The following is a 12,036-nucleotide window of genomic DNA, read 5'->3' as shown; positions in this document are numbered from 1 at the left end:
GTTTGGTGGGGGTACACGTTGCAATGGAGTTTGGTGGGGATATGCACTGCACCGTGCTTAGCTGCGCCTAATTCTACGTTCTCATGAGTACGAGGGGTACTCAGCGAAACAAAAATTATAGAAGGGGTACACATATGTCAAAAGTTTGGGAAACACTGCTAGACTATAAACTCTGTGAGATCAGAGACTGTGTCCATCTAGTTCACATGTGTCAAACACAAGGCCCGCGGGCCAAATCCAGCCCGCCAGGCCTTGCAATGTGGCCCGCACCGCGCTGTCATCACTGCACTCCGCTGTCAGTTTATGACATTGTCAGTTTATGACTGTTCAGTAAACCATTCGGCCCGCGATTTAGGCTGGATTTTAGATTTTGGCCCCTTCTCTGATTGAGTTCGACACCCCTAATCTAGTTCATCTTTGTATCCTCAACTTGACCAACAATAAGAGGTCAATAAAATATATGCTGAATCAGTGGAAGTCCCAGAACTTTGGAGAGTGCTTATGAAGACCTGCACAATCCCATTTACCTGTGAGATCCAGAGTTCTGTCCACAAAGACCACTGAGGCCCTGCCCGTAGAAGTCTTCCTCCTGTTCTTGGCAGGGGCATAATTGGCCAGATCTGCAGCTATGATCCGACTGAAGAAACCTACAGCAAAACATTCCTCCCGTACTCCCAGATGCTCACACAGAGCACTGAGGCCTGACACCAGGCATCTGATCTGCAATAGCAGCTCTGGGGGCAGGGCAGTGGCGTCCACCTCACCCAGGCTCCCCAGCCTCCTCTTGTCTGGTCGGGCACTATTGAGAAGATGCACATCCTGGGGTAGCAGTGGGAAAAGGGAGGCAAAGGCCGGAGTCAAGGCAAGATGGGGGGCAGCAGGAGCTAGCAACAGCGGGACGTGCAGCACCTTGGCGGTGTAGTTCATGTTGCCCATCCACTCACACAGCTTCTCCTCCAGCTGCTCGAAGACGGGCTGCTGCCCCTCCAGCTCGGCCGCCGCCGCCGGCGGCACGTGATTAGCCGTAAGGTGGACAGCGTGGCTCACGGCGGTGACCACCACACAGTACTGAAAGTGACTGCGGCGGATGATGTCCCGCAGGGTCTCCACGGCTCGGCCTTTCAGAAGGCAGCTCAGCACAAACACCGCCTTGGGCTGGTCAGCTTCGCCGCCAGCTGCGTCGGGCTCGAACTCGCGCAGGTGACACACAGGAGCCCCCACCGCCTCCAGGAGCCGGGAGGACCCGCAGCCCCAGTGCAGGCTCTCGGCGCAGGCGGCGTCCACGTAGACCAGAGCCCGCTTCACTTTGGCCAGCACCTGCTCCCAGCCCTGCTGGGTGAAGGACTGCACGCCCGGGGCGCTCATCGTGGGGGATTCGCAGACTCAGGGTCAAAAAACTTTCCTCGGAACTCACAGCTTCCGGGAACGGGGCTCTGGGAGACTTTGACAGTCAACTCGGTACACGCGCCGCCGCGTCCTACTCGCCCAGAGGCGGCGCGCGGAGATGACGTCACGCGGCGTGATTGGCAGGTGGGGACGCCCGCTCCCGTCAGAAGGCTGCGGGCTGGAGAGAGGTGGGCGGGGCTCCGGGACTCCGGGATTCCTGGGAAGTGGAGGGAGAGGAGAAGGCTGCCTAAGGAATAGCTAAACTGTGTTCTTTACTTTCTTCCTTTTGTAAAAAATATATTTTATTGATTTTTTTTTACAGAGAGAAAGGGAGAGGGATAAAGAGCTAGAAACATCGATCAGCTTCCTCCTGCACATCCCCCCACTGAGGATTTGCCTCCAACCAAGGCCAGAATGGAACCTGGGACCCTTGAGTCCGCAAGCTGATGCTCTATCCACTGAGCCAAACCGGTTGCAGCATCTTTTCATCTCTCTGTCTGCTCAGATTACCTTTCCCTGAGAATCCAAAGGATGATATTTCACTAGAGATGAGCACATCTCTTTAAAAGTACAGCCCCTTTCTCCATCTAAACTCAAAGCAGCTAGCTGCCTTGCTGGAGTAGCTCAGTGAGTGAGCTGTGACCTATGAACCTGGAGGTCCCATTGGATTACCTGTCAGGGCACAGGCCCGGGTTGAGGGCTTGACCCCCAGTGTGGGGCATGCAGGAGGCAGCTGATTCTCCCTCATCATGGATGTTTCTGTCTCTTTTCCTTCCTCTGTGAAGACAATAAAAATATATTTTAAAAATAAATGAATGAATAAACTGAGAGCAGCCTGAGCTAAAACAACGAATGTAATGTTTTGATATTTATAGATGTTGTCACATACATTGTTGCACACAGGCCTCCTAAAACACCTCCTGGTCTCATTTCCTCTTTCTCCATCTTTCCTCTCTCATCGCATTGTCAATAAGTCTGAGTCTGCTTCAACAATATGAAAATCCAGCCCCTTCTCCTCATCCGTGCTGTCACTGCCTTAATTCACCATTACCACTCACCTGGACAATGCAGGGATCTCTGATCATTTCCCAGCTTTCCTTCTCTTCTCCCTGAAATTCAGTTTTCTTCATAGTAAGCTAAACTGGTCCTACCGTTTTCCTGCTTAAAAGCCTCTGCTAGCTCAGCTGCTTAGAAAATACAGCCAGTCTTCTTAAAATGGCACCAAAATCCTTCGTGATTTCTCAGTTTCTCTCCAGCTACTCCCAGCCTGGAACTTTATATACTTGCACAATTATGTCAACACTTTGAGCCCAGAGGTTTCATGGGTTCAACTCATTGAATTTGTATTGATTAAGCACTCACAAAGTATAATTACTGTACTAGATTCCAAAGATACAATGATTAATAAAGTACATTTTCTAATCCACAAAAAATTTACACCAGGCAAACTCCTAACAAAAATAATCAATGTGATGAATGTACCTTCCAAGTGAGGATATTCTTAAGTCACCACCAATATTATCATCATCCTATCTTCCTTCTCAGCCTTCCAATACAAAACATACAGTTGATATCTCTGATAAGTACTTATCATATCATGGGCTGAGGTTTCATTTTAATATTTTATTGATTTTAGAGGAAGGGAGAGGGAGAGATAGATAAAAGGGGGGAAAAATCAATTGAGAGAGAATTGAGCGGCTACCTCCTGCATGGCCTCTACTTGGGATTGAGCCCACAACCTGGGCTTGTACCCTTGACTGAAATAAAACCCAAGACCCTTCAGTCTGCAGGCCAACGTTCTATCCACTGAGGCAAACTGCTAAGACTCATGGGTGAGTTTTAACATGGTTGTTTTCTTTAACATACCTATTCTGCTACAATATAATAGGTGTTCAATAAATGTTTGTAGAATAATGTTCAATTCATACCCATAGCATAAATAATATAGCCTACCAACTTTTAGTGGACTTGTACAGAATTCCAGACACTGTGTTGGACTTTGGGGATATAAAAAGAAGTAAGCCACAGTGCCTCTACATTGTGACAGGATAATAAGAAGCTAAGAAAATTCCTGGGGATAGAATAGGGAATCTGAGACAAGAAAATTTAACAAGGATAAACAATTTGAACAATTTAAAGCTAGCTTGTGAAAGACAAAAATTAATCTTCTCCAATCATGGACACTTGAAAGCAAATGGTTGATACCTCCCCTCTGTAACCAGAGAATACAAAGCTTAAAACACCCTGGTCTGGGAAATAGAGAGCAGAGACCCAATTAATGTCAATTGTGTCAGCTAAACCCAAAGACAAATGACATTAGGGGAACAAATAACAAAAGCACCATTAAAGCCAGACAGAGGCAAGATAAAAGTAAAGCAGGAAAGCAGACCAAAGAATAATCCCCAATTCCCTATCCCCTCATTTTGATGCATTTGCACATTAAAAATGCACCTGGAAAGCTGGTGAATATTCTGCTGAAACCCCCCCCTAAGATTCTTGTCCTTGGGAGGTGGGGGTAGAGGGTTGGGGAGAGACATCCTTGCCTTCAAAAGCACCTGAATTAAAAGAACTCACACACAGAAGCATGGAATAGATTGGGAAATCTCAGGGGGAACGCTGGGGAGGGTGGGTGGATGGGTGGGAAGAGATCAACCAAATAGCTTATATGCATAACCATGGACACAGACAATAGGGCAGCAAAGGCCTGGGGGTGGGGTAGTGGGGTGGGGAAATGGGTGAAGGTGTGTTTAGATGAGGTCAAAGTGAGGGGGGAATGGGACATATGTAATACTTTCAACAATAAATATTTTTTCTAAACAAGAACTCATACATGTAAAGCAAGCAAGTGCAATAAAATGTTACAAAAGTGATGATTTTTTTTTTAAATGCTTAAGCATGACAAAGTGGGGGGAATAAATTCTGACTGGGTGAAGTAAAAAAGGGAAGTGGTCAGAAGTTTCATGTAGAAAATGAGTTTTCAGTTGCCTTCAAAGAAAACCAGGTGTTCACCAGGTGGACAGGATGGAGAGGAGCATTCCTGGCAGTGCAGGCAGAAAATGCAGCACGAACAAAGCGAGTCGTGAAACCATAAAACATGTTCTTTGCAACTACAAATAGCTTAGTACAGCTGGAGTGAATTGTATAAAGAGAGACTCAAGAAGAAATAGGAGCTAGGAACTAGAAAAGAAGGGACTAGGTTATTTTTTATTCTAAATAGTAGCAGCTAAGGGGAAACTATTAAAGTATTTTTAGGAGTGGAAATAATTTGTTCACATTTGGAGTGCAGAAAAAAATTTAGTAAGACATGGACAATTATTTGAATGCAGTAACATTTTGAGCTGAGTGCAGTTAGGAAACAGTAACAGCAACCACTCAGGCTAGAGTAGATAAGTACAGGTGATGGAGTAGGATAGTAAGAAGCTAGGAAAATCCTGTGCAAGTGGAATGAAAAAGCTGAGACAAGAAAATTAAACAAGACCAAATAGTTTGGGCAACTTACAGCCAGCTTGTGAATTGCAAGACCTTATCTTCCCTAACCAAGGACACCTGAGAGCAAATGGTTTACACCACATGTGTCAAACACAAGGCCCGCGGGCCAAATCCAGCCCGCCAGGCCTTGCAATGTGGCCCGCACCGCACTGTCATCACTGCACTCCGCTGTCAGTTTATGACATTGTCAGTTTATGACTGTTCAGTAAACCATTCGGCCCGCGATTTAGGCTGGATTTTAGATTTTGGCCCCTTCTCTGATTGAGTTCGACACCCCTAGTTTACACCCTTTTCCCTAACCAGAAAATACAGAGCTTAAAGTACTCTGGCCTGGGGAAATAGAGATCAAAGACCCAATGGATGCCATTTGTGCCAGCTAAACTCAAGGACAGATGAAGTTGGGGTACAAATAAGAAATACCCCCTTAAAGCCAGACAGACCTAAGATAAAAGCAAAACAGTAAAATAGACCAAAGAATAATTCAGAATTCCCCTATACACTAATTTTGATGTATCAACATATAAAAAATGCACCTGGAGAGCTGATGAATATTCTCTGAAAACCCTTTCTGTGATTTTCTCACCTGCAGAAGAAAAGAAGAAGAAGGAAAAGGAGAAGGAGAAGGAGAAGGAGAAGGAGAAGGAGAAGGAGAAGGAGAAGGAGAAGGAGAAGGAGACGGAGACGGAGACGGAGACGGAGACGGAGACGGAGACGGAGACGGAGACGGAGACGGAGACGGAGACGGAGAAGGAGAAGGAGGAGAAGGAGAAGGAGGAGAAGGAGAAGGAGAAGGAGAAGGCAGCGGCCTCAGGCCCTATCCAGTTTGGCTCAGTGACTAGAGCTTTGGCCTGTGGACTCAAGGGTCCCAGGTTTGATTCCAGTGAACGGCAGGTATCTTGATTGCAGGTACATTCCCAGTAGGGAGTGTGCAGGAGGCAGCTGGTCGATGTTTCTCTCTCATCGATGTTTCTAACTCTCTATCCCTCTCTCTTCCTCTCTGTGAAAAATCAATAAAATATATATATATATATTTTTTAAAAAGTCCTCAGGACCAAAACTCAATGTGGGCTCACTCTTGGGCACACCCATGCCCCTACCCAAGCACGAACTTTTTATTTATAAGGGTCCCCATGAGATCTGCCTCCAGGAAAACAGTGGGCAGCTGCAGTGCCACGGGTCTCACCCTGGACCCTCTGCAGGCCAGGCCCCCTTTTCTCAGACTTCCCAGTGAGCTATAACAGCCCCTCCTTGGCTCACTTCTTTCTATATAACATTTCTAGAGAGCCAAGGCAGAGCACCGCCTGGCTTCTCCCCAGTTGTTTCTTACCCCTCGTTTCTTCCTTTGTTACTCTGTCCTCATTGTTAATAAACATACCTTCAACCCCATCTGGACTCCTGTTGTGAAATCTTTCCTACACAAAGTCTGGAACCTAGGCACTCCAGGCAGGCCTGAGGCAGACCTGCTCAGGGCAGGTCCCTGTCTGGTAACAGTGATAGACATTGAGGGGAGTCTAAGAAATGTTAAGGAGACAGGGCCAGAAAGCCTGGTGGCGGGGTTGACAAAATCAGTGAAGCAGAGGGAGGGAACATTTTGGATTAATGCTCACTTAAGTGGTCCTCACTGAGACCACTTGGGAAATCAAAAGAGAAGCAGTTTGGGGAATAAATGTACTGAGTTTGGTTGGGACATGTTTTTGTTTATTTGTCTGATTGTTTTAATTGTAACAAAATGCATGTAACATAAAATGTACCACCTTAACCATTTTTAAGTGTACAGTTCAGTAGTGTTAAGTATTTTCACATTGCTCTGTGAAGAATCTCCAGAGCTTTTAAATTCTATGCAGTCTATCCATTAAACAATTATTCCCTATGTCCCCCTCCCATGCCCCTGCAACCATCATCCTATTTTGTGGTCCTTATAAGTGAACTCTATTTACCTCATAAATGGAATCATATAATATTTTTCTTTCTGTGACTGGCTTATTTCACTTAGCATAATATCCTCAAGGTTCATCTGTAGTATAATATGTGTCAGGATTTTCTTCCTTCCATTTTTTGCTCTCAGATGTTATGGCAGAGAAAATGAATTCCTGCTAAAATTACATGCTTAAGATTATAATATTTACCTTATTTAAATGTGGCTTGTATTTCACTAAAAATAGCCAGCAATTATTTTCCATGCCTCATAAAATCAAGCATATCTCCCTTTACCTTATTTCTAAGTCCTGCATATGAATCATCAATTTAAGAATTTACAAACCACTTTCCATGTGGTTGACATTGTAAGAGAGGATCAGCTGACTACGGGGGAAAAAAACCACCAAACTTTCTCAAAATTAAAGAATTTATTTTAATAGATTGATTTCCTGATGAGAAAACTGAAGAACACTGAGATTTAAGCAACATTAAAAAAATGTGCAGGTTATATAACAGTTAGATGTAATAGATGATTTAATTTTCCAAAAAACAACTGGAAATGTAAAATTTAGTGTTGAAATACATAAGGATATAGAAGAAGATGGGTAATTGGGGCTTAATTGCTCATGGAATATCTAAAGAGAAAGAAAACCTGTGCACATGTGCAGTTATATTCAGGCTGTTTAAAGGACAAAAGATAGGAACCAATATTATACCACCTGCTTGCCACTAAATTGTTAAATCCTTTCACATTCTAAGCCTCATTTTAGCTTTGTTATCCTCCCAATTAGAGAGTGTAAAATGTATTTTAATAAATTGATTTTCTGATGAGTAAACTGAAGAACACTGAGATTCAAGCAACATATTTAAAGTTGGCAGGAAATAGCACAGTTGGGCCTACATGACATTCATTTAAAGCACATTTATGAGTACTTGCTATCTACTAGATACCTAGCAAAGCACTTTTATTGGATCTTCAACTCTTGTACTCTTGTCATCATTTTAATTATCTACTAAGCATTTCCTTTCAGTGATTCTCAGAGCTAGCCAATTAAGACTGACGCTTCATTGTTATTGTTTTGCCAAGAACCAACCAATCACAAAAAGTAATAAAAGGGAAAATAAATATAATCAGAATATATGGAGTATTGTAATTTGATAAGGTCTTAATTTTATACATCTTCAAGCTACCTGTCTTTGAAGTCTTTCTCAAGGAGTAGGAAGAAAAAGACACTTTTAACTAAGGAAGCATATCCAGACAAGGAACTCAATTTGAAAGCAAGCAGGAAGAGGACTTTTGAGACTGGCTATTAGTGATTTATGGGCTTCCCTGCTTGTGGGAATCTTCCATTCAAAGCGTAGCTCAAATGCTACCTCCATGAAGGCAATTCTGATGCATCAGTTATTATTATCTAGTAATTCTTCAGTTTAACTAATGCCTTGAAAGACAAGCTCATTTCAGGCAACTGAAAGGAAAAAAGGCTCCTCAGCAAAAAGAAATTGTTCTACGAAATCACTAAAGTTCATTATATGCTCATGGAATCAATATATATAAAAGACTAAGTGTCTGACCATCTGTCCAGCAGATAGTCCGACTAACCAACCGGCAGGTACATATGACGCTCACTGGCAATTTTAAAATAAATGTTGACTCGCACATGTACGAGTCAATTGCATGCATGTGTTTCTGTCATTGTTGATCATGAATTGTTTCCTCATCTATAAAGTGGGAAAACTAAATTAAATGATCTCTAAATCCCTTTTTGTTGACACTTCTATTATAGAGAAAGCGCGAATAGTGATATTAAAATATTTATTCTAATTAATTTCCTTTCCATGTGCATGAATCTGTGCACTGAGCCACTAGTGATAAATAAACAGAACTATAAATGATTGCCTTATGATACTCCCAAGCAGAATGTAAAATCTTCACTCCGTTACTGTCAGTAAAGGGCAAGATATTGTACATTTAGGTTTTTTTGCTATCCGCTCATCAGAATGAAAGCTTCACTAGGGGAAGACTTTGTTTTTCTCCCTGCTGAATCTACATAGCCAAGAAGAGTCCCTGGCACTTGGTAGACCCTACATAAGTATTTATTGAATAAATTAAAAAATGGGAGGAAATAAAGTGGAATTTTAGGAAAGATTTCACAAAGTTGATTATATCTCAACAGGTTTCAGAAGGATGCAGAGATTATCCTAAACAGGTAAGGGAGACTGGGAATAGTAGATAAAAGAGAGTTCAAAAGTAAGGGGGATTAAAACCACATGACTTATTTAAATTAGACAAAATGGTGTTGTATTGTTAGGATGTAAACACTTTGTGTGTGTGTGGTTTTTATTTATTTATTTATTTATTTATTTATTTATTTATTTTTTAATAGCATATCCACTTTTTCTCCTCTAGGAGAACTAATTGCTTACCACCTTTTCCGAATAGAGAGTTCTTTAAGAATGGGGACTATGTTTTATTTTTATTTTTTAAAATATATTTTATTGATTTTTTACAGAGAGGAAGGGAGAGAGATAGAGAGCTAGAAACGTCGATAAGAGAGAAACATCAACCAGCTGCCTCTTGCACACCCCCTACAGGGGATGTGCCTGCAACCAATGTACATGCCCTTGACTGGAATCGAACCAGGGACCTTTCAGTCCCCCACAGACCAAAGCTCTACCGCTGAGCCAAACTGGTTTCGGCTTGGGGACTATGTTTTAGTTATATCTTTATTTTCAAATTTCTTAAAAGGCAAGTATTCAGTAACTGTTAAATAAACGGAAAATGGTGTTTATTGGTTTGAAATTGATGTTTATTGGGTATGAAAATGGATTTCTTTGTGTTGAAAAGTGTCCTGTTTGAAAACTTTATAAGAAAAAGGGATTTAGAGATCATCTAATTCAGTTTTCCCACTTTATAGATGAGAAAGCAAGCATAGAAATGGTGATTACCTGGGGTCAGGTAGTTACAATTAAGAACTAGAACACCAGTTTTAACCAATGATGCATCATCGTGAAAGATGTGCTCTCAAAAGTGGCCTGAAAATTTGGCATTATCTACTAAAATAAAAACTGGGCATACTTTATGATCTCTCTTGGAGAAAGACTTGTACCAATCTGCAAGAAGTCATTGACAAGGATCTTCATTGTAGGTTTTTTGTGTGTGTTAAAGTGAAAAGTTGAAATCAATCTAAATGACATGAACAGAGATATAGTCATATTTACTTTATGAAAGCCATGCTATGCAATATTATGAAACACTTAAAAATGGAATAGTTTGATATATGTACTAACATGAAAGGATCTTGAAGATATTGCTGAGTTGTTGTTTTTTTAAAGCAATTCACAGAAAGATACATTCTGTGCTATACCCTGCAAGCCTAGGGTTCTCCCAATAAAAGAATACAATTCACCTGAAGTAAATGTGTGGAAAATTTCAGGATGATTCACCGCAAACAAACAAGTCCTTTGGGAAGGACTCCTGAATGAGGGGTTTTTGACTTTAACTGTAATGTTTTGTTTTAACAAGGAGAATGCATTATTCATATATACATATTAATTTTGCTTTTGTTTGCTGTGAAAATAAAGTTTTTCAAGAAATTAGACATGAATTATGATTACTTATTTAATAAGAAACAGGGCTGAAAGGTAATTATTCTGTGTAAAGGCTGCCACAACATATGAAGAATAAAATAAGGCCTTTCGGAAGATTAAAAAAAGACAGATGAGAAGGTTGAGAAGAGAGAGCCTCAAGAATGGGACAATGGATTACTGGCAGGCAAAGCAACATGGGTGATGGGAGGAACCGGAGGGGGAGGGGGATCCCTGGTGTGCGCAGGAAGCCACGCTAGAAATCAGAGTTAAAGCGGCGAAGTGGGATCCCACGGGGGCGGGGCTACCGTGGTGCGCACGCGCAACGAGGTCCAGGTGGGCCGCCGCGGCGGAAGAAAGCCACCTACCGACGCTGCGCCCTCGGGCTGCCGCTGCGCATGCGCAGGCGCGCCGGGGCCCGTGTCTCCTTCGCGGCCTCCGCAGCAGCCGCGTCCAGTGGATTTGAGTCTCGCGCTCTCCTCCTTCGCTCGCTGGCGGGTTCGCGCCTCTCTCACGTCCTCGGGCAGCGAGGCTGGGGAAAGAGGTTGGAGGGGGCTGTTGACCGCTGCCTTTAAGTGGTGCTCGGGGCGGCCATGTCGGCCGGCGAGGTCGAGCGCCTAGTGTCGGAGCTGAGCGGCGGGACCGGAGGGGATGAGGAGGAAGAGTGGCTCTATGGCGGTACGGAACTTCCTGTCCTTTCTCCCTCCCCCGGACTCTCTCCGGCCTCCCCTCCCGGCGCGCAAACGGCCGTCCTCCCTGGCCCCGCTCGGCCGCGCCGGGGGCCTCCGGTACGGAACCTGGTTCGGCCTAACGCGGGCCGGGCGCGGGGTGCGTGCTCCTCACCGGCCGCGGCCTTCTTCCGCCCAGCCCACACCCCCAAACACGCTCGCACCCCGCGGCGGTAGCGGCGGCTCTGGGGTTGGGGGCCCCGGACCCTCGCCCTCCGCCTCACTGGGACTGCTGGGCCACCTCGCCTCCGCGCTTTTTATTTTTTACTTAAAAAACAAAAACAAAAACAAAAAACACCCCAAACGATTCTGAGCGGTGCTGGTGTGTCTCTCCCAGCCCCTGGGCCGTAGGATGCCCTTCCTGTCCCTGTAAGCAGCAGTTGTTGTGAAGTGGCTCAATAAAGTTGATGCTTTGAAACTAACGTCTTGTTTCTTGATGGTCAGTGTGTATGGAATGCACCTGCAAGGGTACCTCCCTGTCTGAAAGTCGTGCTTTAAAAATAACTAAGAGAGAAAGAAAGAAAGAGATGGAATACACAATGGCCCATAAAGAAATCCCCGTGTGTCTCCTGTGTGTATCAAGGTGAAGTTTTCTTCTCTAAGAGACTGCACTTGAGCTCACAACATGGCAGTAACATGCCCCTTTAGGCTTATAGTTTTCAGTCATCTCATGTATTCGTTTTTCTCTAAATAAATGTAATACGTCATGGCACTTCCGTTTTGAAAAGCACTTTAGACATTTGCTTTTTAACTGTTATTAAGTCACAGCCCCTTCTTGTTTGTTATAGATAGATTTGAAAATTAATATTTGTTCCTTGCCAGAAATGTATATCCTTGATTGTCTTTAGAATAGTATAGTGGAAGTATAGGTTTGAGCACCACGATGATGTGACTTTGACAAACTTTGATTTTGATAAACTTGTAAAATAAA

At 43.5% G+C, this 12,036-nt stretch overlaps 2 protein-coding genes across 8 annotated transcripts in view; one reads left to right on the top strand and one right to left on the bottom strand.

Annotated features, from left to right (window-relative positions):
- Positions 1 to 1,498, bottom strand: part of SCFD2 (sec1 family domain containing 2) — a 318,795-nt gene extending 317,297 nt beyond the window's left edge. For 3 of the 4 annotated variants that reach the window (XM_084899937.1, XM_084899935.1, XM_084899936.1), the window contains exon 1: positions 528 to 1,487. In XM_084899937.1, coding sequence (XP_084756063.1) covers positions 528 to 1,365 — 838 coding nt within the window. In that variant the 5' untranslated portion in view covers positions 1,366 to 1,487. Of the gene's footprint in view, positions 1 to 527 lie in introns of all 4 variants that reach the window. The other variant, XM_084899934.1, reaches the window with a different exon arrangement.
- A 9,228-nt stretch (positions 1,499 to 10,726) lies between these two features.
- FIP1L1 (factor interacting with PAPOLA and CPSF1) overlaps positions 10,727 to 12,036 on the top strand; it is a 63,895-nt gene continuing 62,585 nt past the window's right edge. For 2 of the 4 annotated variants that reach the window (XM_084900040.1, XM_084900039.1), the window contains exon 1: positions 10,755 to 11,055. In XM_084900040.1, the coding sequence (XP_084756166.1) occupies positions 10,971 to 11,055 (85 nt within the window). In that variant the 5' untranslated portion in view covers positions 10,755 to 10,970. Of the gene's footprint in view, positions 11,056 to 12,036 lie in introns of all 4 variants that reach the window. The other 2 variants (XM_084900037.1, XM_084900038.1) reach the window with 2 other exon arrangements.

This window comes from Pipistrellus hanaki (genome assembly GCF_964339955.1).
Source record: "Pipistrellus hanaki genome assembly, chromosome: 1".
NCBI classification, from domain to species: domain Eukaryota; kingdom Metazoa; phylum Chordata; class Mammalia; order Chiroptera; family Vespertilionidae; genus Pipistrellus; species Pipistrellus hanaki.
Note: the sequence above shows the minus strand (reverse complement) of the source record. Positions and strands in the feature narration are given on the sequence as shown.